General features: G+C 39.2%; 1 protein-coding gene across 2 annotated transcripts in view; it reads right to left on the bottom strand.

Moving 5' to 3' along the window:
* Positions 1–945: 945 nt before the first annotated feature.
* plxnb2a.1 (plexin b2a, tandem duplicate 1) overlaps positions 946–27,181 on the bottom strand; it is a 106,236-nt gene continuing 80,000 nt past the window's right edge. For both annotated transcript variants that reach the window (XM_053508674.1, XM_053508673.1), the window contains 35 exons: positions 25,802–26,913; positions 24,479–24,667; positions 24,233–24,358; positions 24,040–24,140; positions 23,461–23,587; positions 22,791–22,944; positions 22,211–22,322; positions 22,008–22,116; positions 21,483–21,584; positions 21,299–21,388; positions 20,007–20,094; positions 19,396–19,556; positions 19,072–19,220; positions 18,815–18,947; positions 17,055–17,191; positions 16,379–16,564; positions 15,522–15,633; positions 13,872–14,081; positions 12,523–12,702; positions 12,288–12,424; positions 12,098–12,198; positions 11,684–11,913; positions 10,777–10,958; positions 10,622–10,688; positions 10,374–10,520; positions 9,436–9,592; positions 9,206–9,306; positions 7,547–7,631; positions 6,552–6,703; positions 6,127–6,287; positions 3,586–3,733; positions 3,389–3,453; positions 3,157–3,232; positions 3,003–3,077; positions 946–2,868 (listed from right to left, as the gene is read on the bottom strand). In XM_053508674.1, the coding sequence (XP_053364649.1) occupies positions 2,764–2,868; positions 3,003–3,077; positions 3,157–3,232; positions 3,389–3,453; positions 3,586–3,733; positions 6,127–6,287; positions 6,552–6,703; positions 7,547–7,631; positions 9,206–9,306; positions 9,436–9,592; positions 10,374–10,520; positions 10,622–10,688; positions 10,777–10,958; positions 11,684–11,913; positions 12,098–12,198; positions 12,288–12,424; positions 12,523–12,702; positions 13,872–14,081; positions 15,522–15,633; positions 16,379–16,564; positions 17,055–17,191; positions 18,815–18,947; positions 19,072–19,220; positions 19,396–19,556; positions 20,007–20,094; positions 21,299–21,388; positions 21,483–21,584; positions 22,008–22,116; positions 22,211–22,322; positions 22,791–22,944; positions 23,461–23,587; positions 24,040–24,140; positions 24,233–24,358; positions 24,479–24,667; positions 25,802–26,911 (5,565 nt within the window). In that variant the 5' untranslated portion in view covers positions 26,912–26,913 and the 3' untranslated portion in view covers positions 946–2,763. The remainder of the gene's footprint in view (positions 2,869–3,002; positions 3,078–3,156; positions 3,233–3,388; positions 3,454–3,585; positions 3,734–6,126; positions 6,288–6,551; positions 6,704–7,546; positions 7,632–9,205; positions 9,307–9,435; positions 9,593–10,373; positions 10,521–10,621; positions 10,689–10,776; positions 10,959–11,683; positions 11,914–12,097; positions 12,199–12,287; positions 12,425–12,522; positions 12,703–13,871; positions 14,082–15,521; positions 15,634–16,378; positions 16,565–17,054; positions 17,192–18,814; positions 18,948–19,071; positions 19,221–19,395; positions 19,557–20,006; positions 20,095–21,298; positions 21,389–21,482; positions 21,585–22,007; positions 22,117–22,210; positions 22,323–22,790; positions 22,945–23,460; positions 23,588–24,039; positions 24,141–24,232; positions 24,359–24,478; positions 24,668–25,801; positions 26,914–27,181) is intronic.

Below are 27,181 nucleotides of genomic sequence, written 5' to 3' on the forward strand. Positions count from 1 at the left end.
GCAAACGCTGTGAATACTTATATACATGTGCTTTCTCAATTTTTTTTTTCATAAATTTGCAAAAATCTCAAGTAAACTTTTTTCATGTTGTCATTATGGGGTGTTGTGTGTAGGATTCTGAAGAAAAAAAATAATTTAATCCATTTTCGAATAAGGCTGTGACACAACAAAATGTGGAAAAAGTGATGCGGTGTGAATACTTTCTAGATGCACTGTAGGATGTCCATATAGGATATCTAGGTTTCCATGTGGCGCACCTGGACTCTAACCCATGTTATGCAAAGCACTTATGTCCATATATTATATGTCTTTTCTACATTTATTATTGGACAAGAGAGAAGAGCTATTTTATGTTGGTTACTGATCTGGTCAGGCCAACCTCCACTGAGTGAACATCGGTGGATGCTGCATCATGTGATTGGTTGTGATTGGATCTGTTCTGGATAATACATGTGCATGGGAGTTTCTATTGAAGTGACATGAGTACAAATCAATTACTTTTAATCAAACCTATAAAATGAGCTTTGACTCTAGTAGGAAGAGCTTGGCTTTAGTTTAAACTGAAGTCCTCTTCACAAAATGATCACCTTTTTGCACTTACAAAAGACAAGTTAAAAATGTGACTTCTTAAACACTTACTGTAGTGAAGCTGTGCTGAACACTGAATCCAACAAGAACAAAGTGGGCAAATGTGTTCATATGTGAGCGCAGAACTACAATGACTACAATTTTTCTTTTTTTCTTAATAACAGCATGCAAAAGGACGAACAAGAAATTTAAAATTATTGTTAGAGTTAAGGTCAGTGTTGGTTTAAATTTTAAAAGTGCACGTAGCCTATTTTTGGCCTTTTGCATATTTTCCCATGCGTCTTCCAACATTCTTTCCAAACCCCTAAAGGGATACGAATCTGTTCTGGATAATCCATTAAAAAAAAAAAAGACAAATTTAAGACCAAAAACATACTTTTAATACATTTTTTCTTCACCATCATAAACACATTTACCAGCATTAAGTAAACCATAGTGGCACATACAGTATGTTGTCAGAAATGACACCGAACATAAACGGGCTATTGAAAAAAAAAAATCATAAATAGTCACTATTGCAGTTTTGATTTCAGCTCGAATCACCACATGTATGATTATTATTATTACTCAGTTCTCATTAAGGCACATTCTGGTCTAAAAAAGGCAGAAAAGAAGCTTGACAACATGGCAACATACTCTAATTAGGAATGTAACAGGAACTGGGATGGGATGAAGCGAAATAGATTTATGGTGAAAAGCATGTCATCCTGTACTAAAAATACATTTACATTATCGACATGATTTGATATGTGTAGTGCTTGGCATGTTTTTTTTGTTTTTTTTAGTAAGGGCACATAATCACAAGAATATATAGTACCATATAGTACAAGAAAAAATAAAGCTCATTTATAATGAGTTTAATAAATCAACTACCTTTACTTAGTCCTTAAGAACCAAACACGAGTCCTGGCTTTCTTGAGTCCGGTGCATAAAATCACTTTAAAAGAAACTTCAAGAGAGTAAAGAGCACAAGACAGTTTTAAACTTTGGTCAATCTCTATTAAAAAAAAAAAATCCACCCTAATAAGCCACAATTACAGTTCTGAGAATTGCACAGTTTTCATGACGGTCAAAAAGGCCTTATTTAACTAAATTATTTATTTTATCTGTGAATCAATCATTCTTTACAAAAAAAAAAAGATATATGCAAGACAAACTGTATAACATTCAAATGTCTAGTCACAATGTTCAAAATGCATTCTTTAAATTTTAAAATGATTCATGTATCGAAAACAAACAGTGAGGGAAGCCATGTGGTGCATGACAGGAATAAAAAGTAAAGCTGATATAAAACAAATATTTTAAAAAATGGTTACTGAAAATTGGCACTTCAGACACTTAAACATAGGTGAGCAGCTGTAACAATAAAACTAAAAAACAGAATACTCTTTGAATGATTATGAAACATGAAACAAGTGAAAACTTGAGTCATCCCTCAATTCAGAAGAGACCATCATGTGCTAGCCATTTGCTCTACACGGGTAACGTGCGTTATAGCAAAAAACATAAAAAGACAACTAAGAGCTCCTCTTGGCGTATGAAACAACCCTCGTCTATGGTTTCTTAGCAACTGTACTAGTCTAACCCTGCATTCCCAAAAGCGAACATGATGGTGGAGAATCAACAACATGAAAAAAAAAACATGTAAGCAAGGCTTTACACTCTGAGCACACAGAAATGCTAAACCGTAAGACACTAGCGATGCGAATTCCACAGGAAGTGACCTTGATGACCTTAGCACAAGCTGGAAACGTAGTGGCTATGGAACCGAAATGACAATAATAAATCCATTTTGTGTAAAAATATATACATATAATACTATTACTTTACTTTTTATCTGCACATAATCTGATTATTATCGAAACTGCAAGAAAAAAAAACAAAAAACGGACACTAATTATCATAGTGGTCAGGGAAGAGCTGTGACGCATCCGTACCGTAAAGAGGCAGCCATACTCAGTCTTTTTTATTATTATTTTTTTAACAGCATCTCCCAGCTCACTCAGTGGACTGATCCTGACGCGTACAGAAGAAAAGAAACAAGCTAGTGAGGATAATGTGAAAGGCTGCCCAAGTCCTCTGTATCCTTTCTTTCAAACAGGTTCTTTTCATCCTGCAGACCCGGTGAGGTTTGTTGGCGAGGGTCTACTTTAGCCTGGCAGCAGAGACTCGCCACTAAAGATCAGTGACTTTGTTCTCCAGCGCGGCTGCAATCTGCTGAAGTCTAAGGGTCAGCTGCTTGCTCTGAGCTGCGGGGTCGTCCTCTAGTGATGAGATAATCTGGGGAACACAAAAACGTGTCAGGAATATCATGTGCTTTTTCTGGATTTTTGGTTGATATTCTGTCTCAATCATTCTTTAATCATTCTATAAAATAAATAAGCTGTTTTAAAGAGAACTGGAGTTGAACTTACTCCGTCGTAGTACTTGCTGGCGTACTGATACAGCTGGTGCAGGGCAACCTGGGTGTTCAGTTTGTCTGTGTGGGACTGGGCAAACAGATAAATGAGTAAATGACAACGTGCTTGCTTGAATGTCTGCATGCAAACTTACAGTACACACACTCACCCGTGAGATCTCAGCCAGGTGTGTGTTCATGTCTTGGTCGCTTACTGGCACCATCTGACGGATGCCTCGGTAATATCTACATATGCAAAGACAGAAAAACAGATGCATATTCATATGTTTGTAAACATAAACAGTTAGAGGTTTATAAAACATCAGATTTACTGTATTAGCAAGTTATTGTTATATTCTATAACATGTTTAAGAATAAAAACAGGATAATAATAAAACTCACTCTTCGACCATCTTCTTATATGTAGGAATCTCTTTTGCATAGAGAAGTTTATTGCTTGGAGATTCCTTTAAAAAAAAAAAAAAACAGTAAGACAAATAAATAAAAGCTCACACGAAATATATTGAAATATCCATGATGATAAGTTTGCACAGCAATGCTATTGTTCAGCTGGACATTTTCACGATGCCGACACTCACGGGGGTCAGCTTGTGCTCGGTCTTAGTGCAGGCATCCATGAAGGTCTGGGCGATAACGGACAGCGAGGCATCCACTACCTCGGTTACGTGCACGTCAAAGGTGAAGTGAGGGTTTTTCAGGATGTTAACCCAGAATCTCAGAGGCAAACTGCACACACACACACACACACACACACACACACACACACACACACACACAAACCATTACATACTGTACAGTGCATAACTTTTGTGCAGTGGCAGGACGTGGCTGTCCCGGAGTATCTTCGGTTTGCTTGTTATGGATTTTAATTTACAGCACATCTGGATTAGTGTAAAGCTGCTTTGTCACATACACACAAACTACATACTGGACTACCACAAGCATAAATAACAGCACTTCTTTTTTTTGGTCTCCATCAAAACTAAAGATAAGCCCCAAAACATAAAACTAAATCTGTCAATCTGTCTAACGCCATCTGTTGACGGAGAAACACTACTCCTTTGCCATGATTATCATGACTACTCCACAAATCTGCTCTACTTGACAAATCAGATCAAACACACCACAAGATAGTAAGACAGTACAGCACTAATAATAGTAATAGCACTGATATCAGTATGGTAAGAAATTTCACCCAGATAATTCATGAACCAAGAGTTGATACTTTGCTTTTAAGGTCAAAATGGATGTGTAAGATGGCAACAATCCATAGATCAAATTTAAAAAGTCAGAAAATCTTTCAAAAGGAAGGGCAAGGACTAGAGCAGCTGGGAATGAAAAGAACAGCGGAGAACAGGTAAGTAAGTGATTGCTTACACCTGTGTGTGGTTAAAACTAGAGTGTATTTATACAAGCATCTCTGGCATGCACAGTACGGTTATGAGACTCTTAGCCGCAGTAAAACATTTCAATAGTGCAAAGGTTTTAAAGAAGGATGTACTGTACATCTGTGAGTTAAATGGCTATGAGCCCACTATAGTCGTTCCCATGAACATTCAGCAAGTGATACACCTGATCCTTATAAATGGACAGATAACTTTACCAACGCCACTTGCACATTACAGGAACTCAGCTAGGAGTTATTTGTCACATCTTCTGTACAGTCCTGACCTCACGCCAAGCCACTTGCACATGTTTGGGCCATTTAAGGAGTTCCTGGTAGGCCGGCGTTTCATACATGAAGCAGGCAGTCCGATCATGGCTCTGGCGTACTGTGAAAACTTTCTACTCTGATGGTATCCAAGCACTAGTCAAACACTGGGATAAGTGCATAAGGGTGACAGGAGATATAAAGGGTGTTTATACTCTCATAATCAAAAGTCCCAGTTTAACGACCTTCCCTCGTGTTTTGGAAAATCTTGAGCAAAACCAATGTTTTTTTGCACAACCAGAGTATATTTTTTGCATGCTCAAACTGTCACATGCACATACTTGCTCTGTAGGTTGCCAGGTCACAATGTAAAAAAAAAAGAAAAGACTAGGTAGTGAAAACCTGCCCACTACGATTACGAAACAACCACCAGCCAAACAATATCAAAATAAATAATTAATCTTTCTTTAATTAACCTTCTTTTACAAAAATTAGAACACATTTTTTTCCCCAGGGAATGATTATAAAAAAGTATCTCAGGCATTGGAAAACTGCCCAATCTGGCAACACTCTTTACTCAAACTTTTCTGACAAGTTAATTCTGATTGGTTTGGCTTCTTTTCTAGAACCTTCCTCAATACCTTCTTCCTTTCGAACACAGAACTGCAACAGTGCCCTCTTGTGGAGCAGGAATTAATGGATTTGTGTGCTATGGAGAATTATTATCCAAAACAAACCATACTGGTTAATCATTTTTTAACAATTAAACGATTAAAATTGAGAGCAATTGATTTCATTGATTTAATAATAATAAAAATAATAATAATAGAAACCTGTCTGTGAACCCTTTTCTCATTCTTCATCACTGCATAACAGGATTTTCCAGTCATATCTAGGCATTTCTACAAAATGGAAATGTGAAAACCTTAAAACCTTTACATTGTCTTTCTTTCTGATTTAAATTTCCCCGTACCAATAGAATTCATACCTTTTAAACTAGTTTAATAAACTCATCCTACCACTTTCTACTCTATTTCACAGAAACTGCAATTAACTCATTTTGTTCCGACTCACGACTGAAGCAATCACCCACCCCTGCTTCCCCGTAAAGGCAGGAAAAATGAACATGAGAATGAGTTTGACACCAGTCTTCTGATGTCCATCTTAACGGGCTCACTGGCACAAACATATTTCGTCCTCGCACCATAAAGCCTGATGATTAATCTGAGCCTGGGTTCAGGCCAGGAATCTTCCAGAAATATTAGACTCAGAGAGACTGCATGAGGAGCAGATAATAATAAAAAAAAAAGTCACGAAATAAATGAGTTCTGGCTCTGCTAAGAAGCTTAAAGAGTGTGGGTAGGAGGGTGATGTTTTGAACAGCACTTGTTTCTTTAGAAGGAAGGAAAGCCAGATGTGTGAAGATGATTTAGGGTTGGTGTGACATGGTGAGTGCTTTTCTATGGACCTGTTGGTCTTCCATATGTGGATGGTTTCCTCGTCAACGTTGTCATGTTTGTGTGCTTGCTCATCTAGGAAGTCGAAGAAGTACTTGACAGCTGGAGGGACAGCGGCTCCTGAACACAACACGCTGCGGAAGAAATCATCGACAAACTGCTGCAACGTGCCCTGTAACACACACAAACAAAGACAAGCATACTTAAATGTTTAATCTTTGCATGCTTTGAGTGGTTTGATTCACCGCTGCACTTAATTTTTTTTTTTATTACTGTTTCTGCAAAAACAGAACACAAGAAAGGAAGATGCTGTTATTTCACCTCTAGGACCCTGCTCATTTACACTACTGTGTTAAATTTAAACAATTAAACATGTAGAATAGCTGTAAAGTATTTGCATGCATTAACCAACTAGTTGATCTCATTTGGTTTTTACCTTCATGGACAGCAGTCTGGTCAGGTAGATTTCAGTGATGGTTTTAATGGGGGCCTTGTCCTTCATGCTGCCTCTCTTGGACTTCACTTCATCCAGCTCATCTGCAGGCCGCACCAGGTGGAACACTTTGTCGTCTTCCAGGAGAGCACTTCCTAAAAGCCGAGCAGCACAAGCGTATTTTTGGTTTACAATTGTCGAATATCTACACTGTGTTGGCCTACACAATCTACGACATGCACTGAAATGCAAACGGAAAAAAAGCTGCCTGGACATCCGTATACACCTACACGGGTCTGCATCTCTTTTGCAGGAGTTCATAGTGTGTTACTGCTGTTTTTAACCTTTTAAAGGGATTCGATAATTCTTGAGCCTCAGCTCAGGTTACATTCTGATTTAAGAGTAAAGTTTCACGTTTCCTCCATGTTCTGTGGTTTCCTCTCATATTGCAAAAAACACATACTATAATAGGTTGTCTCGGCTTTTGTTGGGTGTGAAAGAGCATCTTATCTAAAACGTATTCTCACCTTGTGACTATGTCCTGGGGATAGATTCTGGTTCTGACACAACCCTGACCAGCAGTGTTTACAGAAGGTGGATAAATAAATGTTAGATCTGCTTTAGTGATTGAAGTCCGCTGTTCAATCATGTTTGTTGACAAAGTAAAAAAAAAAAAAAAAATGTTGCCCCTTTCACCATACAGTTATCATACTGGAATGTGGGAGTGTTAGTAATGTGTTATGCTTGGACATGAAACACAAACTCTGTTGAGTCTGCTCAACAACAGATGATCTGGTTTTGTTCCAAGTCGCATACGCCCAGGAGTGACTCTGTACAATAAATCCTTGTTTTCTTGGAACTCATGGTTTTCTTCCAACTCATTTTAGTGTGTGGAGTTTAATATTACACTTATTAACAGAGGTTTAGATTTAAACATTAGATTTAGAGCATTTACATGCTCATGACTGATAATGTTCTACCAAATAAGGAAAACCTACTTTCTTCATGGCTGTCCTGGTTCTGCTCGAAAGACTGCTGGGTGTGAAGAACTCTTGACAGGACGAGAGTGGCGTTGTCTCGCACCTAATGGAAAAAAAACACTCTTCTTTATCAACACTAAAGCTAAATTCCAATAATAATGAAAGCACTAAAATGATAATTTTTTCCTAAAATGTTCCATTTTTTAGATGTGACCTTATAAGCAGCAGATTATTTAAATATATATATTGCAGGTGCATATGAATTTTTATTTCATAGTACTAAGCAATTAGCTGCTGAAGAATTTGGGTATTTGAAGATACAGTGGAGCCTTGGATTATAAGCATAATTTGTTAAGAATCTTTAACCTCTCCAATCAGTGGCGGCCGGCCCATAGGGGGCGCTGGGGCACCGCCCTCCCTGATAAGAGGGGCTAAAAATGTAGAATATATTTTTTACAAATTAAGTTTTTAAATTCGGTTTACCCACCAGTATGTGCCTACATGCGATATGAATAACATATACAACATTTCCCACCTAGTGACATTCATTCACCAGTGAATTTCCACAGACAGACTTGTATCGTTTCTGTCATGGGGCGCTGAGAAAAAGCGCCCCTAAATGCAGCCAAATAGCCAGTCATGTAGCTGTTGCTAGGGTAAATTAATAAATATGCGGCCAATCGGGTTCTCAGAATTTTATGGTCTTGGGGCGCTGGAAATTCTGCCCCAAGCCGCAGAAAATACCGCGAGATTTAAGTTTTTTTTTTCTTTTGAGGCGCGGCCAATCAGAGAGAGGCGCGGTCAATCAGAGTAATGATGGCAAACTTAACGAGCGAAGAGCAGTTTCCACCAAATTCGGTGAGATCCTTATTAATATACCCGTTTTAGACTGTTGTGTTAAATTGCATTTTTAAAACGGTTTTTCTTTGTGTGAACCACTTTGAGATGCAACTTTGCTTAAAGGTGATCCAGCTGATCATACCCTTTGATGTTGATTATTGTATTTGATACTCTCTTAAGAATACATGGCGTATTATACAATGGAAATTTGTTCATTTACTTTATCTGTGAAACTGGTGATTTTGAGGAGGAGATTAAATCATTACTGTTAATTGTAATCATCGTCTGACTGTTGATTTTAATTCTTATATTGGACTAAGCAAAGAAATATTTTGTCACATCAGCCCCACCAGGAAAAATTTTCACCAGCCGCCACTGTCTCCAATGATACATTCTTTTACTTTACACGCGCATACACACGTGTGTTATAATAAACAGTACACGCGCGCTGTACACACACGCATACAAACACAAAATAAAATTTGTTTTATGTGCACACACATGGTCACAGTGTTATAGTAAACAGTCCACGGATGTTGATTATACCAGTGAGAGACGAGTACCCACAGCTCCGCAACTCAAAAGAGAAGAAACCGTTGGTTCAGTTGTGATCACGTGACGCTCGGCATCAAAACAAGAAGCGGATGCATGATACATGATACTCGGTACTCGTAAACCAAGACTTAATCTTTTTCCAAGTCAAAATTTATTAAAAATCTTTGCTCGTCTTGTGGAACACTCGCAAACCGCTCTACTCGCAATCCAAGGTTCCACTGTACATAATTCTAGTTGAACTAGTAGTTTGTGACTAAGTAGTAGTAGTAGTTTAGAGCTCACGTTGTAGTGTGCCAGAGTGTTGAGACGTTTCCACCTGCCCTCCTTCTGAGATGTTAAATCCATATCAGACAAAATCTGCCCTGTTGAGCCGGGACGCCATTCTGCAGAAAAGCAGCAATATAGATACATCACATCACACTTTCACATCCAAGTCTATACAGCTAATTTAACATACTTTTATTTTGAGTTTTATGTTGAACTGACTAAGTGTTAGCTGTGTGCAAACATACCCAGGGCAACACTCTCTACAGTCGGTCTCTGGGAATAGGGAAGGTTCCTGTAAACCTGCTCAATGATTTTTTCTTTCACCTGGGAGATCGTGTCACAGTTAAGCACTTTGACAGGGGTTACATCAGGACCCTCGCCGTGGACCAACACTTGCAGAGTCTGAAAAGATTGAACACAAGTCAAGACCTAATCAGACCTAAAAAAAAAAAAAAAAAAGAAACCCTGAAGACTTCCACGTGGCAAAAAAAAATATTAAGGAAAAGCTTCAACCTGTTACAAAGTACTGATAATGGAGACTCCTTCCATCAATGTTGAATAAACATCCTTACAGATAGCTTTACAATTTACCAAAGACGTCCATTAATATATATAAAAAATATTAATAATTATTTGTGTTAGATTAACACAAGTCTCTGTGAACAATAGAGCTGAGGGTCATGAGGGTAGACTCTTGCATTATTCGATCAGATTTTAGGAATTGCAATTTTCAAATTGATTTGATTCATTTGAACAGAACTTTTACATATTAAAATTTACCTAAATAGTCATTGACATTGAAAGGCTGTGTAACTTGTGTTGTGATTGTTTAAATGTTGTCTTATACAAAGCAGGGGGAAAAAAAAATCCTGCCAACCCTGGAGGTGGCAGTTTTGAACCAAAACCATCCATAAATTTGATGAGAGAGACACGATAAGCTTGCTAAACAGAAAATGCAACAATCAAATTACAACATCAATTACAGACCATTTAACATTTGTCAGTTTACATAAATAATAATTTACGTTCGATTCCGAATCAAATACTGACCCACCGACTCACGATTCCCTGAATCTACTTACAAAGATTGATTTGCAAAATGTCACCGCTGTTCATTTTTACTTGATTCATTCGCGTATATAGTTTAAGCATACACTGTCTAATGGGAATTCACTCAACTCACCAGGCCACAGTACTCCACGTCATCTCCCAGCAGCCCCGTGTCATTCAGAGTGTACTTGGCTCTCTTCAGCTTAGCGTCCACCGGCCCTTTTTCTACCTGGTGCTTTATAGCTTTAAAAAGCTTGTAGAGTGGCTCCCCAGCTGAGTCCTAACACCACAAACACAGAAGTGCACATAAGTAAGCTATTCTGGACTAAGCCTAATGACCAAGCCTTGAGAGACTAAGCTGGCCACCTAATTGCAGCTTACCTTAAGGAACTGGTAGAGACAAATGGACATCCAGTTAGCCAGCATCCTCTCAACTACAGTCTCTGATCTATAAACGGGATACAGAAAACATGGGTAAATTACATGAAGTGCTCCACGTCCCAACTCGGTCCTTGGTGAAGGAGGTGGCGTCTCACCTGCGGAGCATCAGTTTGGGGTTTTTGCTGTGCACGTGCTCCTCCATCAGCTCCAGCAGGAGGGTCCTCATGATGTCTGTGTAGTACTCCAGCTTCCCGTGCAGCGCCACAGTCAGCAACGAGGCGAAGTAGACCTTGTTTCTGGCGTTGAACTCTTGCCGCTTCTCCAGAGTACGGATGAACTGTCAGAGGAAGTAAAATCGTTACTGAAGTAAGAAAAAAAAAAAGTCTCTATTTTATTGAAATGCTATAAATAAATCACACGTACTGTAGAACAAGATTTTATATGACAGTTGAAGAATTTTTTTTTTCCCACACACAAAAAGTCAAATTATAGTTTCCCTCTTTGACATGTTCCATTCAGGAAGGTTTAAAACAAACTGTAGCCAAAATTAACCTGCATGAAGGTGCTAAAGAAGGCTAAGTTAGCTTTTAGCAGCTAGCCACTAGCATAACTTTGCTTAGTGTAACTCTTCAAGATGATGCTCTGAAAACAGCAGAGTTCAACCTGAGGAGGGTCTCTTGATATGTGAGGTCACAGTTAGAGGTCATCTGGTTTGCTTGTTAAAGCCCTGACCAACACGTAAAAGGAACAAGAAAAAAACAAAAGGGGATATTTTTTTTTCTCATGTTTCGTGTGTATTCCTGCTGAGTGGACACGCATCTCAAACTATAAACGTCAATTTTGCATAATCGGTCCGCTTTGATTTAACCTCTTCAGAGACTTCAAAATGCCTCTTTGTGTGTGTGGGAGTTCTATGTAATTAAGTCACTTATACTCCGGATGCTAAAAGGCTTTACATTACTTCTGTGGTCGTCATGGTTACGGTCGACAACCTAAAAAAAAAAAAAACTGGATTTGATCAGGAAACATGAGTGTACTTCATTCGATTACTCAAAGACATACGTTAATGAGGAAGGTCTTGCTGTTGAGCAGATTGGAGAACTGGTTGAGCGCCTGGTCCACGGTGGGCCTGCGGTTTTCCGGGATGTCCAGTTTGCCGGTGATCATGACATCGTTAGCGCCATCTTTAGAGGGAAGGAAAAAGACCCGGTCTGTGTAGTTCTTGTAGTCCAGGAAAGGAATTCGGGCCTCGCTTAGATCACTGGTGTGGTCTTCCATCTCAATCATCAGATCTGAAACAGTCAGAGAGAGAGAGAGAGAGGGAGAGAGAGAGAGAGAGAGAGAGAGAGAGAGAGAGAGAGAGAGAGAGAGAGAGGTTGTAATCAACTACTGCTTATCCATTTGGGGAAAAGTATGAGCTTAAGATCCATAGGTTCCTAATTACAGGTGCTACGAAAAACTGCTCTGAATACAGACCTGTAAACTCTTTTTTACATCGATCCCGCACGCTCTCCTCCAGACTCTCTAGCTGGTGCTTCACCTTTTCATACTCTCTCTCGGCTTGCTGGCTCTTTCTCCTACAAAATAAAACACACACGTCCACTGTAAGAAAACAAGAAAACTTTTTTTTTTTTTCTGACTGAACGGGACATGTAGTCTTGTTCACCTATAGCAGTACACTGAGATGGCAATGAACAGCAGCATGGGGAGAATCACTGCCGGGATTATGATGTATAGAGGAACCTCACTCTTCTTCTCATAGCGCACAGTGCCGACGTTCCACTCTCCATGGCCAAACTTAATCTGAGAAAAAAGCGAAGGGAGACGAGGAGCTGAGACCAAGAACGAATAATGAACAGATGTGTGAAGCCACCAACACCTGGATGAAATCCAGAGCTCACCACTAAGTCCATGGTCTCTGAACTGGTGTCCCTGCGCTGACGTCTGGACCGTGCTTTAGGAGGCGTGGACGGGGCCTCCAGGAAGAGCTTATCATCGTGCAGGACAGTCACTGCGCACTGAATGTCTCCAACGAATGCCTGCGCCTCTTGAGCGGTCATGGCCTTGGAGAGACCTTGACCCTATGTTACACACACACACAAAGTATTAACTCACTACCACAAGATTAATGGAAGTATTCTCTGAGTCAAAAGTCTTTAAAAATCTAAAATTAACAAAATATTGTGAAACAGAGAGGAGCACTTGCACACACTAACACTATTACTGCGATGGAGAAACATGCAAAAGCGAAAAATGGTAAAAGACTTCATCTTAGCAAGTAAAAGTTGTGTTTACTTCTATAAGATGAAAATTACAGAAATATAAGAGACCTGACAAGGCTGTTTTAAAACTTAAAATGTATCATATTTTGCTTATTGCAGTCTCATAATAGAATATAAATCAATTTGTCCCTTTCTGAAACCGGCAGTTCCACTTTGTAAAGTACTTTTTTTTTTTTTTTGCATTAACTCCATGAACTATAAAAAAACAAAAAAAAAAACAAGATATTGGTTGCTTTCTTAGTACTCCCTCTTCTTCTTTCAGTTGCTCTGTTAGGGGTCGCCACAGCGAACCATTTATCGCCATCCAACACTGTCTACCACATCTCCCCTTGTCAATCCAACTTTCTGCATGTCCTCCCTCACCATATACTCTTGGGCCTTCCACCCATTCCACCCAGTCTGCACTCTCTTCCCCACTTCTTTACCACACTCCTTATTGCTTTGGACATTTGACCCTAAATATTTAATCTCCTATACCTCTTCTTTACCTTTCCTGTCTTGCTGCTACTGATCTTTATGCCTCTTCTTCATTCCAGTGCATTTCTCCACCTCTATAGACTCTATAGACATCTCAACCTGCTCCATACTCTCACTGCTGATCGCGGTTGGTTTCTTTGTAATATAAATTAATAAAAGGTATTAAAAACTAAAAAGCTGGTGCACATTTATTCATCCATGGTTTAGGAGGTAATGCAAATAGCAAAATGGATCCTGTAAGCAAAAATCTGATATCAAAATCATTGATATGATGTAAATCATTTCCATTTTCTATTAAACTGTGACGCTGTGAAGAGACAGACAGGGAAAAAAGTCACCCCCCCCCCCCCCCCCCCCGCCGCAAAAAGTGCAAAATGCTGCGTATTTGAGACTTCTTATGGTTTACTGAAAGACAATACTAATAAGGCTCTTATTCCCATCATGGATTCTCGGTCAGCTTGTGCAGAGTCGTGTCGTGACGCGATGCTTACATTGACGATAATGATGCTTCCTGCACTGATGGGTTTGTCCGTCAGCTCTTCGAACGTGGGATTGGAGTGGTACTCGAAATCCGTCAGGTTCACCTGGATGTTGTCGAGCTCGAGGACTGTCCTGAAGGACATATCCTCGATGGAGCTGTTGACGGCTGGAGAGAAGAACTCCAGGACGGTGTCATTCTTACTAAAAACCTCCTGCACAAACTGTGATATATGGGGAACAAAAGAGAGCAAATTCTTAGCTACTGGTTAGGTTTTAGAAATACAGGCAATTCCAATGATTTGTTAAAATGCTTAAATGCATTAAATTTTAATATTACAATAAAATTAGGACGTGTCGACTGCCAACTAAAATTATGTAGATATATAGATAGATTTGATTAAAGTGCCCCTAATATGCCATTTTAAAGGTTGCTAATATTGCTTCATGAGTCTCTAAAAACAGGTTTACATGCATGCAAGGTCAAAAAAACACTTTAGTTTTCTCCAAAAATAGATCTAATTTCATCCCATTTCTAAATGATTCGTAAACGACTCGTGTGAACCAGTTTGAAGATTTAGTCTGTCCAACCCCTCCTTTTCATGAGCCCTCACTGCTGTGATTGGTCAGATGGCGCGGTCCTTTATGATTGGTCTACTGCTACAGCGTGTGTCGGAAAACGAAACGCCCATTACCATCACTGAATGACGGCTCTGGAGACCCGTCAATACATAGAAAAGATGGTGTCGGTTTTACTCTATCGATTGAAGTGCCACATCGACAAGAAACTGTTTCGCAAGCACGACTGGAGCAGGACGTTTCTCAGTGGTGTCATACAGTATGTTAACAAGAGTGTGGTAATGTTAATTGTAAGATGTGATAGCATTGTGATTGTAATATTTAGGTGCACATGTTTAGGTGCACATGTGGGAACTGCGTCAGAATACCAAGCGAATGTGAAAGCCTGTGCTGCTGCGAAGTAGGACAGGTAGTATAATACGTTTCTGCTATAGTTTAGATTTTAACGCCTCATATAGAGAAATGTGACCCACAATGAAATTGTACCGCTTGTGGGCGGGCAAGTTGTTCACGACGTAGAACGTGGGCGGACATTATGCAAATACGTTACGTAGTGACGTGAATCTGTAATAGAAAAAGATTTGAATTGCTAATGACTCGTTTAGGCGATTGTGAGCCGACTCTTTTTTTTTTTTGTAATGGACAAAAACTTCATTTATCGTCACTGTCAGCGTCACAACTTTGCAGACAGTTTATGTTCACATACAGCTACGTGACGCACTGCATGAAAGATCATATTCAAAAACGCATAATAGGGGCACTTTAAATCAAATCATGTATTAAATATAAATAAATAAAAGGTATTAAAAACTAAATAGCTGGTGCACATTTATGCATCCATGGTTTAGGAGAAGTTGCGAATAGCAGAATGGATCCTGCATATCATTGCATCCTAACAAAGTCTCTGTAAAGGTTCGCTTAAATTCCCACTGAGGATAGAAAGAAAGAGCGACACTGATACTGTAGATAGTGATCCTATGGTTCCATATACTTTGCAGACAGGAGACACAAATAACATTCAATATTATCAACAGCAATTAGATAAAGGAAAAAGTTTTTCAAAATTTTTGAGAAACGTAATTCACCTCAGCGTTGCTGGGGTGCAGGTTGAACTCGTCAGCAGAGGGCAGCACTCTCATAACAGCTCTCTGAACCAAATCGAATCTGGTTCCCACCACTGCGATTCTGCGGCCTCCGCTGAAATCAACACATGAACAATATCACAGCCAGACCAGCTATTCACTCCTCTGCATGTGTGTGTGTGTGTGTGTTTTTGTGTGCACGTGTATTTATTCATTGTGCTGCACTTGTCTTTCTACTGAACTGCCTCATCTTGTGAGTCCTGTCCTGCACAGCTGCTCTAGTCACAAATCCTATAGTTCTGCATACACAGGCCTGTATTGTCACACTTGTTTTTTTTTTTATTAAAAATTTATTTAGCACAATAACATTTAGTTTTAACTTACATGTGCAATCTTATGCAGTGTTGCATAAGGAGTTTTAAAAACAGTCACTCTAACTCTCTCTTTATAACAAACTGTATCTAATTTTGTACCACTTATGCTTACAAGAACATTTTTTCTAAAATAATCCTTTTAGAAAAATAAAGAATTACAGATTGAATTTATTATTCATTCTTGGAATTACTGTGTTGCATCAAATGTATTTAAACGAAATCAATAGTACTTTTAATTAAAAATACCCTAAGTATTAGGTACAAAATTAGATACCTTATTAACGACATGTTTCTGTAAGTATCGGTGACTCAGAGCGTTGATAATTAACAGCGATTGTATTCTTGTGCACAGTAAAGCCCTAGTGTTCATTTCCAGCTGCTCGCTTAATTACTTCTGATCATGGAAGGTATTCTTCAAGGACCAACAAACTCTATGAATAAACCCACTTTTAAATCGTTCTGCACGCTAGAGAGAGTCAGACTAACCATACGAAGCTTGCTTGAGGGGAGTAGCTGATGATCTTGGGGTTGGTGTCGTAGGTGAATCTGCTGTCGGTCACGGTGACTGAGGTGCTCTCTCCGTACTTCACTGTGACGCTGAGTGGCCCTGAAGGAACCTGAAGGCTTTTATATGGACCTGTCTTACATGTGATTTGGTCCCCGAAGTCGATGCTGTGGTGCATTCAAAGAGAAAGTGGAAAAAATGCATGTATTTATAGACTGTCCAGATTACCATACAACAGAGACATACATAAAGAGAACTACTGTACATTCCAGGACAGTAAGGCTACGTTCACATTACCAGCATGAAGTGACTCAAATCTAAATTTTTACCATCAGATTTTTTTTAGTGCTGCACAAAATGTTTTTCAAACTGGATCCGAGTTACTTTTGTACTTGTGCAGTCCTAAGATTGGATACATATCCAAGTATGGTCAGATCGGAATTCAGAGCAGTGGTAATATAATTAAAGTAACTGGCTTTCTTTGACTTGGAAGTGTCCAATCTGACTAAAAGAAGGAACTGAACGACGAGGCTTCTAATGTAAACATAGCCTTTTACTAATACACGTATTAAAAAGCGGGTGGAAACCATTTCTTAACCCAAACCACAAGTAAGTTGATAAGTTGCTGGTAAGCCCTTGAGTCAGTCGGTTACTCACACTTCACATGGCACACTTCCAATAGTCACGCTTATGTCGTCTTTAGTAGCTGTGAACAGGTGTTGACCTGAGATGGTAATAACTGTTCCACCGTCTTGTGGACCTTTTATGGGGTTCACCGTCTGAGGCACGGGGTCCTGAAAGAGAGAAGACGGGCAAGTTGTCTCAGTCAAAACATGGTATTGGTGCTAAAAAGTGTCTCAGATTGGTGAAAAAGTTAATTTTTAGATAGGATCATAAAACAATTTTTTTTTATAATACTTAACCATGCTTAACCTCTTAGTTATTTTGTAAATATGCATACACATTTATATTTTTATCAGATAAAAAGCAACATATTTGCTAAATACAATTTCATGCCCTTTTATATAGTGTCCATCACTTTTTTAAATTTCTAATTTTTAATGATCTTAACCGTCATTCAGATTTGACATAAAAAGACAAACGCGAACAAATGTATTTTTCAAGTTATTGTGAAGAAACTGTAACATGAATTTGACACGGTTACGGACACTACATATTTTAGTTGGGGAAAAAAATCCATAATTTTGCAGGTATTGCTTTAAATTAAGCAACACTTTTTACATTCAATATGCTGCTAGTAGTTTACACCAATTTTAGTATCAATACTCGAAGAAATATGAATACTTTTCAATTATTATTGTTTGAGTGAGACAGTATAATGCTGAAAAATTGCCAGTTTTAGGGCACGTGAAAAAATCATCCCTCCAAAACGGCTGAAGTTAGCAACTTAAAAATTTTAGGGAAGCAAAACTGGTCACTTCCAAATAAACCGAATACACTTCAGAATTAGTTTTTTTTACTATATACTGTGTTTTGGCAGTCTAAATTATGAGATGTTAACTGAGACAGATTCAGCAAAGTACTTCAGTTTACACTTAGCATGAACTAGTGCAGCTACTCTGTATTCAATCACATGCATTCATGAAACTTTTTTAGCTAAAGGCAGCTCACTGGACCAGAGACTAGCTACCGGGCTAAGGGCATTTGATCAGTAAGAGACAATTGTTAAAAGTGCTATATAAATAAAGTTGAATTGAATTGAATTAAATAAGAGAGAAGTTTTCACATAATTCATGACATAGCATGACAGTCAATCCACACTAATGACAAAGGGTTGCTGCTGTCACAACTCAGTCATGCGATTTTTCTTAGGAAGGACTTTTTGTGTAGCTGTACCTTTAAAACTTGTAGCTGATAAGTCTAAACCACCTCCTAATGAAACAGGCCAACATCTGGCAAGCCACCACACCATACAGATCTCTCCTAACACAATGGGCTTTACACCAAGAAAGTGGTCAAAAATCTATGATTAGTGTCTCACTTGTACCTTCCATGAATTCACTATTGATTCCAATCTAAATAAAGTTATTCTTTGTTTTTTTTTTGTGTGTTTTTTAATTGAGAGAAATCTGATTCTCTGTTAGACCTGTTTCCTACGGGCGGTTTTGCTTGGGTGGGAATGTACAGTATTTAAACAAGGTGAAGTTAGGAATGTGCCTAGGTCAGCAATTTCCTCCAACCCCACATAAAAAGTGAAACCTTTTTTCATGCGTGTGCATCATTTAATCTTTTTGAAAGATCTTAACAAAACTAAACATAAGAAAAAACTGTGCTCGACCTACAATTAAATATTCATGATTATTACCCGAGTGTTTAGGTGATAGAACGAGTGATCATGAGAAAGAGAATTCAAAATAAGTGTGTGCGTGTGTGAAAAAGAGAAAGCTGATTAGTACCCTGTATGTGAAGTGAACTGCGGATACACTGATGGCCTTTCCTTCTACCTCCACCTTTACTGGTCCATCTGGGCTCTTGGGGTTCGGCACATCCACTGGAGGTTCAGGCAGTGGTCCGATCTTACACACAATACTGACACACACACACATGGAAAGATGCAGAAATACATTCAGAAAAAGGAGTTTTTTTTTTCTTAGGAGCAGCTGCATCCAGTCATACTGATCGTGACTGCACATATTTTTATTCCCATCAGTACCTAGTGGAGACGGTGTATCTGTCTGCCTGGTGCTCACATGGCACTTCGGCCACAGTGATTCTCTTGATGTCTTCTTTTTTAATCCCCAGATTGGATCCCCTTATAGTAACTGAGATCTTCCCCTTCCTGGGTCCGAACCGTGGTGTGATCTGTAGAGAAAGAAATAGATAAATACATTTAATAGATGTGCTGTTAAAAAACTTTCTTTTTTTTTTTTTTTGCAATCATATGCTTCAATTCTAAATATTATATTGAAAAGTACGAAGAATGAGTGAGTAAGTGTGTGTGTGTGTGTGTGTGTGTGTGTGTGTGTGTGTATCTTACATCGTTGATGGTGGGAGCAGGGCACTCCTGGAGCTCGTTTCTACAAAGCTTAGAATAAATGCAGGAGTTTGTGGTGCCGCACCATACACACTCATATTTCGGGTCTGCGTTTTTACACAGACTGCAGTCCTCACGGCCCACTGAACAATTGTACAGCACCACTGAGAGAGAGAGAGAGAGAGAGAGAGAGAGAGAGAGAGGGTGTGAGAGATGAGTGAATGGAGAGCTCAGGGGAGTAGTACTCTTGGTATTCTGAGTAAATATGTGATTGGGGAGGAAAGTAAAAGCCAAGGTTACACATATTTCCAGGCTACAATAATTCCATGTTAGGACCAGAAATTGACTATTTACATGCTCAGGATCAGGGTTTTAATATACATCTATAGTTTGCAATACATACAGTACTTTTATTTAAAATGTAATAAAATACAGCAAACTACTTAGGGTTTAATTTAAAGTAATGTTCTTTAAAAAATAATAATGACGGCCCAGGCATCGGCTAAAACACATGGATGCTAGAAAGAGAGGTGTAGTTTTACAAACCTTCAAGATAATAGAGCCAATGACCATACTGATTAAGAGATTGGACATCACCGTCAGACCATACTTACCCTGAAGTGTGCTGTCAATCCTCTTCTCGGTCTCTTTATCCTTCACGTAGAATGACACGTTCACTTCCGGCGTTTTATCATAAGCAAACTGGACAAAGGAAAATATTCACATCAATTATTTCTTCCAAATAAACCTAAATATTTCAACAGCCTTTAACATCACTCATCCACACATCGTCTATACTGCTTTATGCTGTATACAGGGTCAGAGAGAGATCGAGTCTATCCCAGGAGACGTTTTATACAGCGTACAATGCTTTGTGTTAACTGAATAAATGTAAGTATTCTGAGCGGTTCAATATAGTCTAGGCTAAACCAGACGTTAGTTACGTACATCATTAAACACATTTTCAACTTACAAAAAAAATTGGGGGGGAATTTTTAGTATACTCAATAAACAAAATCTACTTTTCTGCTTTTAACATAACCTTTTAAAAAAGAATTAAAATAGATATGAACTTTCTTACAATTTTGTAAGTTCTTTGTAGAAAATAACAATAAGTCCTTATTTCAATTTTTTTTTAAATCCTTGCATCATCACAGGTTAAAACTTTGTATTAAAACAAAGTAATGACAAAGATTTCAGACATCAGGTATGTAAAGGGAGAAAGAGCACAGATGCTATTAATCAAGCAATCTTTTCTGTAAATATCCTTAAAGATTTGTTCCCAGTCCCACTCATCACTATGCTTTTTAAGGGTACTTTTACACATGCAGAGTGTTTCTATTCGAGAGCATCTGAGCACGTTGAACTGTTAAAGTGATTTGACTCTAAAATCGACTCAACTGCAGGAAGTAAACATAACGTCATACATAATGGGTTGTGTGCAGCTAAAGTCACCCGAGAGGCACGACCTGAGCGCACAGCTGTGGCACTGCAGAAATGCGGGTCATTCTCGAAAGATGGACAAATGACAAAAAACGATAAAACACGAAATGTTTAAATGTTTTTATAATTTAACTATTTACTACGTACCTGCTCCGTTTTTCTCTACTTTGTACGAATGCTAAAAGTTTTGTTAACCCTCAAACACACACACCCAAAATAAAATATTTGGCAATTTAATGACCCGTAAACATTTCTATAATTTTCAATATCTATCATTATATGCATATATAATAGTGCAATCCTAATGGTTTAAACATGTACAAAGTAACAAACGCTGCATGATCCTGTCCTAAAAATTTACTGCAGTTCTGTAACACTCATGCACATTTATCATTCCTTTCTGGGAGAAAGGATGACAAAAGCCTCAACATACAGTTCGAGGATATCTAATGCACATACTGACCTCATAACCATCAAAGCTGTACTTTGACTCTGTAGTAGTCACTTCACCCATGTTCTTCATGAGCTCGGTACCGATCTGGAACGTTTTCCCCTGGAGAAAGCACAAGACAAGAAACATTGATTAAATCCCTACCCGATGATGCTTACATTACAAATGAGTAACTACAATCGCTAAATATCTTTACCGTGTATTTCTCCAAATTTTTGCCTTCGAACGTGACTTGCTTTTTGTGGCCCACGGGAATGAGTTTGGGCTCCAGGTTCTCAAACTGAGGACACTTGTCACTCTGTAAGAATCAGGGAACAAGATCAAAATGTCAAATGTTAACTGCTGTCATATGTGTGTGTAAAAATGAACAATCTAGAGCCTTAGTCGCCTGAGCCACCACTCCGACAGCTTACACTTAATGTATTTTTGTAAAAATAGTTTCTAGCTCGAGCACACAACTTTGGTTTTATCCAAACTTGTATCTAGAAGCTTTTTATAATAAAACTTCTAATGACTTCACTTACTATGTAAAGACTTGTATATACAGATACTATGTAAGCCACTGGTTCTGTCATTTATGATGATAATATAAGGACGTGGTTGAGGCACAATGGTTAAAATTTCCGCACAGCAACAATTTTTGTGCTATGCCCTTAACTTCCGAGTCGCATCCTTTCTCAACAGTAAGTCGCTTGGGATAAACCTGTTTGTCTCATCATACCTGGTTTTGCTTAATGATGTTGTTCTCCTCAGAATTGTCCTTGTCACTGCACGTGTGATCCTGTGTGTTCCACTGGCAGCCCCACTGACTCGTCACACACGCTATGCAACTGCAATTCGACACGGTAGATGTATACTTGTACATGTTTTTTTTAGTTAATAGATTTAAGGAGTGAGGAGGGAAAATGCCCATTTATCACTTACGGTGTATTTACTGCGTTCTTCACAACAGCTGCACAGTTGTAGAACTGGTATTCACCGTGTGTAAGCTCAATGTTTTTATTTAATAGTATCTTCACAGGTACTGCGACGAAATCTATAAAGGCAGAAAAAAAAAACAGGCAGATGATACACAGCCTGAAATAAACGAGACACATTTTAATTGCTTTTTTTTCACATTTCATTGCCATTACTGAGAGCAGTGGCTTGTCCTGCATATATTCTTTAGCTTAACCAATGCTATGATATGTACTGTGACAGACTACAGTACAGTAGTGTTATTGCCTCTGATGCCTGGTCTTCCAGGAAGCAGCTGTTAAGACAGCATTTTAGGATATCACTTTTATGCTCCAGAGATGAACGATGTCTAATTAGGAAGACAGCATTAGGAAAGCACCGACCCCTCTCTGGGAAAACAATTCCAAACACAGGGTGCCTGGAGATGTGCTTAAATTAAACTAGATAACTGCCTCTCCGAAATCAGCTTTCTCATTAACGTAAGAATGTTAAACCTTCCTATAGTGGCATGGCGATGAGAGGTCTTGTCTGAAGAATAAAGTCTCACCTTGTGTCTCAGGTGTCTGTGGAATGATCTCCGGGTTCGGTAAAGCGCAGATAATCTGACGGTTGTTCATTTCAGCATTGCTTACAAAATTACCAAATTCACAGGTCAGCTGACCGTTTAAACTGCTGGGGAGCGGGGACGCATTAATCTTCACCTGTAAAGCCAGACAAAGATTTAATGACCGTCTCAACTTCTTAAGTGTCACAAAGGCAATTACAGTGGAATCACAGGCTCTTAAGAGGGAAAAATACAATACTATTCATGTTTATTAAAACCCCAAAAAAGGCAAAGTCAAATAATAAGTTCAATAGAGGTGTGAATAAAGTGTACCTCATATGTAAAAGCTCATGCATTAAGTTTATTCAAGGACATGGGCAGCTCTACCAAGACTAAACCAAACAAAATATAAACACTAAATACATGTTACGTTGTGCACGAAAGAAATTAAATCAAAAGTTCAGATGCCTTAAAAGACACTAAATTCAATTAATACACAAATTGACTTTTTTTCATTTGTAGAGATTCAGGACTAAAGTATAACAAAGCCCTGTAATGAGCTCAACAGAACTAACAATGGAATCAACATTAGCACTGTACCAGGAGAGGTTTGAGCTTCCCAGAAGTGCCTCATGAATACAAATTATTTAAAGATAGATTAATCGTATCTGACCTGGTTGGTCTTCTTGCAGCTGAGGTTGGGAGGATCGAAACTCTGAATGGCTACACACTTCTGGTTGGGGCTCCACAGCCATGCGTCCTTCTCCTCTCCTTGGCGGCATTCCTTTTTTCTGGTGCATCTGCAAGACAAAAAAATAATAATAATTGTGACCATCTCCTAGGGCAGACACAAGGCGGGGTAACACCTTGGACGGAGTGGCAGTGGATTGCTGGGCACAAACATACAGTACACGCTACCGGAAAAATGGCCTGATCTGCAGGTCTTTGGACTGTGGGAAGAACATCCATAATCACTCACTAAGTAGCTAACCCAAAGCAAACCTTTAATTTGGGATTTAAAGGCATCAGAGGCTTTTCTTCACTGCTTTATTCCGAGCACTTTATTTAACAGGAACTAAACCTGACAATTTCCATTTGAATCAAAACAACTTAATTTATCGCTTTCATAAACTTGTCATCAAGTAAAAAAAAATTAAGTGTACATGATGGGTTTCATTTTTCATCATCAATATGCAAAACTCATTGAACTTTATTGACATCAAGTGGTTCTGTGTTTAAGGTGCTCACTTACCGGCCCTCGAGGACACACCAGCCACAATATGGATCTCTCTGACTCACACACGAGTGACAGTCTTTCTTCTGTTCACACGCCTGCACGGGAACTTTCGTGATCTAAAAGTAAAACAGAAGTATGATGTATTCAAACAGTTCAAAATACACACATACTGAGAAATGATTTTACTCTGTAGGTATTGCTTAACCACCTTCTTCATAGTGGTGATGTACAGATGATCCATGGTGGAATCAAAGAACATGGATTTGTTTACGGGACCATCGCTACTATCTCCTGGAAATTTGCCGTACACGTCAGCATGATCGGTCAGATGAATCTGCAAAGCGAGGACAAAAATTAAATAACATTGGGCTTGACAGATCCACCGGAATTCACAACAGCCTGCAAGCTGTATAGTAATATTGTAATCTGTTTTACAAGAGGAATAAAACATCACCTTAAGCACTTCTCCTGTGTTGGTGCCCACGAAAGCCACAGTGTTGTTGTTTACCACAGACACAGCCACAGATGTCAGCAGGCTTTTCCTGTTGTAGATGGCGCTGGCACTCAAAGCGAATTCGGGTGTAGTGGCCAATGGAGACGGCAGGAACTCGGCTCCACACGTGTATTTGTTTAACAAGGACTCCTGGTGAACACACACATTCACACAATGTTTGGAGAATGGACCTTTTTCTTTTTTCTACTTTTACCAAATTTCCAACAAGCGGTGTTTTCCATTTCTTCATACATCTGAGACTCAGGACACCAGACAAAAGTATAAAACGTAAAAATATTGAGTTCTGGCCAATGTACAGTCAAAACCTCTCTTATATAGATATAATGTATATAGAAATTCTATACAACTATATAAATAAAAAGGGTTTTGACTGTACACTGGTCAGAACTCGCTCCTTCAAGGATAACTTTATGTTTCATACATTGGAGGACCAGAAACCAGTCTCTGTAAAACTGACTGGACAGGATTTAATGAAACTTTGCCAGTCCTTCGGTATTTGCCTGAAGTTAATATTAACCTGTGCCATAAATGAAATCAAAATGTTAAGTAGAAGGGTCATTATGGGCAGTTATGTGCCATCTTTTTTTCCTAATTTAACTCTTTTGCCCTTAAAGTAGGCGTGGCTACACGAGTCACTCAACAGAGCCATTCAACGCTATAGTTTACCGTGTTTACAGAGTATGCGGAAGACAAAGAAACGTCCGTAATGCACCCTCAAGGCCCACATATACCCTCAAAATATAAACGAAAGACACATTTAATACATTCCTCAGGTACTGAACATTTTTAAAAGCCATTCCATATCACCAATCCGCCATAAAAAAAATAAAACCACAAAATGGTCAAGTGAATAATACTGATTATCTCGTTGCAATGGCACCCGTCAAGAAGGGAGATATATTATGGGGGCAAGTCAGTAGTCAGTTCCCACAGCTGATGTGTGGAAGCAGGAAAAATGGACGTCTAAGAACCTGGGTGACTTTGACAAGGGCCAATTTTTGATGGCAGGACAACTGAGTCAGAGCATCTCCAAAACTGGTCTTGTGGGTGTTCCTTACCAAACGTGGTCCATAGAAAGAGGCATGAGACCTTGAGAATACATTTATCACACATCCGCATTTACATATTGATTTCCTTATTCTTGTGAACGGGTTAAACTGATTTTTACTATTAGACTATACAGTAGATAAATTTCAATCACAAATGTACATGCATTCTGTAAAATAATAAAAAAAAAAAAAAACGACATGGTCACACACTCACCTCTACCCTGGTCGAACAAAGCTCCTCCTTTTTGGTGGTGTAAGGAGACATGACAACTCTTGGCATATTTTCTCCTCTATAACATGACTCCATAGCCTCCTGCAGTCTGCGGTTGATGCTGCTCATAGGATACATGCAGAGTGCAGAGTCCTGGCCATCCGGTTTGCTGAACAGAGCAAACAGCACTTTATCATCTACTGGCAAGCCATTCAAGCTAAGATTTTGGGCGAGAATCGACCCTGGAGAGGTCAAGTATGCTGCTTGCACCTTGTTGTAGACATTGTCTTTGCCTTTGCTGCAGCTGAGCTGAAGCTCTATGTAGGAATAGTAATTCTGGTCGTTATCGCAGAGGCGAGCCAAAAAGCTGACCTTACGGTTATCGTTGGCGTCCATTGCTCGCGAGAACAGAAAGAAGACATGGGATTTGTGCTTGAAAGCGTAGCGAAAGTCATGCTGGTAGCGCTGCATGTATGGGCCTGCCTGCACAGTGGAGGTCTCCACGATGTTCTCAAATATGTCCATGTCATTGTACACTTGCAACAGACGGGTGCTGACCAGCTTCACACTATCTGCACTGCCATAGCCTTGACCTACTAGGAAAACACTCGAATTTATCAGTGGAGGTTTGTCCTTGATAAAGGTTGAGATCACTCCCACCACTGAGACTGACTTGTCTGGAGTGACCACATACGTCTTCTCTCCCTTGGTGTCACTGTAGTACACTTGCTGCTCAACGTTACTCAGATTGAGCAGGGAGCAGATGCCGCGAAAGACACTGCCACACGAAACCAGCGTGCCCTGAGCCGGATTCACCAGCAGAAGCTTGTTGACGTTGTGCGTTTCCACAGCCTCTACACACTGGGCAGTGATGGGGGGAGTGCAGTTCGGGCTGTCTTTTTTGGGTCCCGTCTGAGCTGTACTCTCCTTCTGTAGATTAGCGTCCAGCTGATGGATGGCGTCGATGGCGCCCAGGTAGATCCGGCCTGTCCGGGGGTCCTGGACTACTGTGCTGATCGTGGTTAGGGAGGAAAACTGGGCATGGGGCTGATCGCAGTCAGAGCGGCCAACACACAGCAGCACCAGGAGCGCTGCCACACGCCACCACTCCATTTCTAAAGGAAGGAGACAAGAAAGAGGAAAAATGTCTAAAAACATGAGACACACAGGGGTACAGAACTGAACACAAAACTGGGACTAAACAGCTGTGTAGCCATAAAAAAAAAAAAAAAAACACTTGTTAGTGAGACTAATAAAAAAAAATGGCTAGGGAGTTGGGTGTAAAGCGTTACTGTAATTGAATTGCTTTTCCTAATAACGCAGTAATGTAACACGTTACATTTTAAATGCATGTATTTCATTACAGTTGTCAATGTTACTAGC

Source organism: Clarias gariepinus, chromosome 12, assembly GCF_024256425.1.
Source record: "Clarias gariepinus isolate MV-2021 ecotype Netherlands chromosome 12, CGAR_prim_01v2, whole genome shotgun sequence".
NCBI classification, from domain to species: domain Eukaryota; kingdom Metazoa; phylum Chordata; class Actinopteri; order Siluriformes; family Clariidae; genus Clarias; species Clarias gariepinus.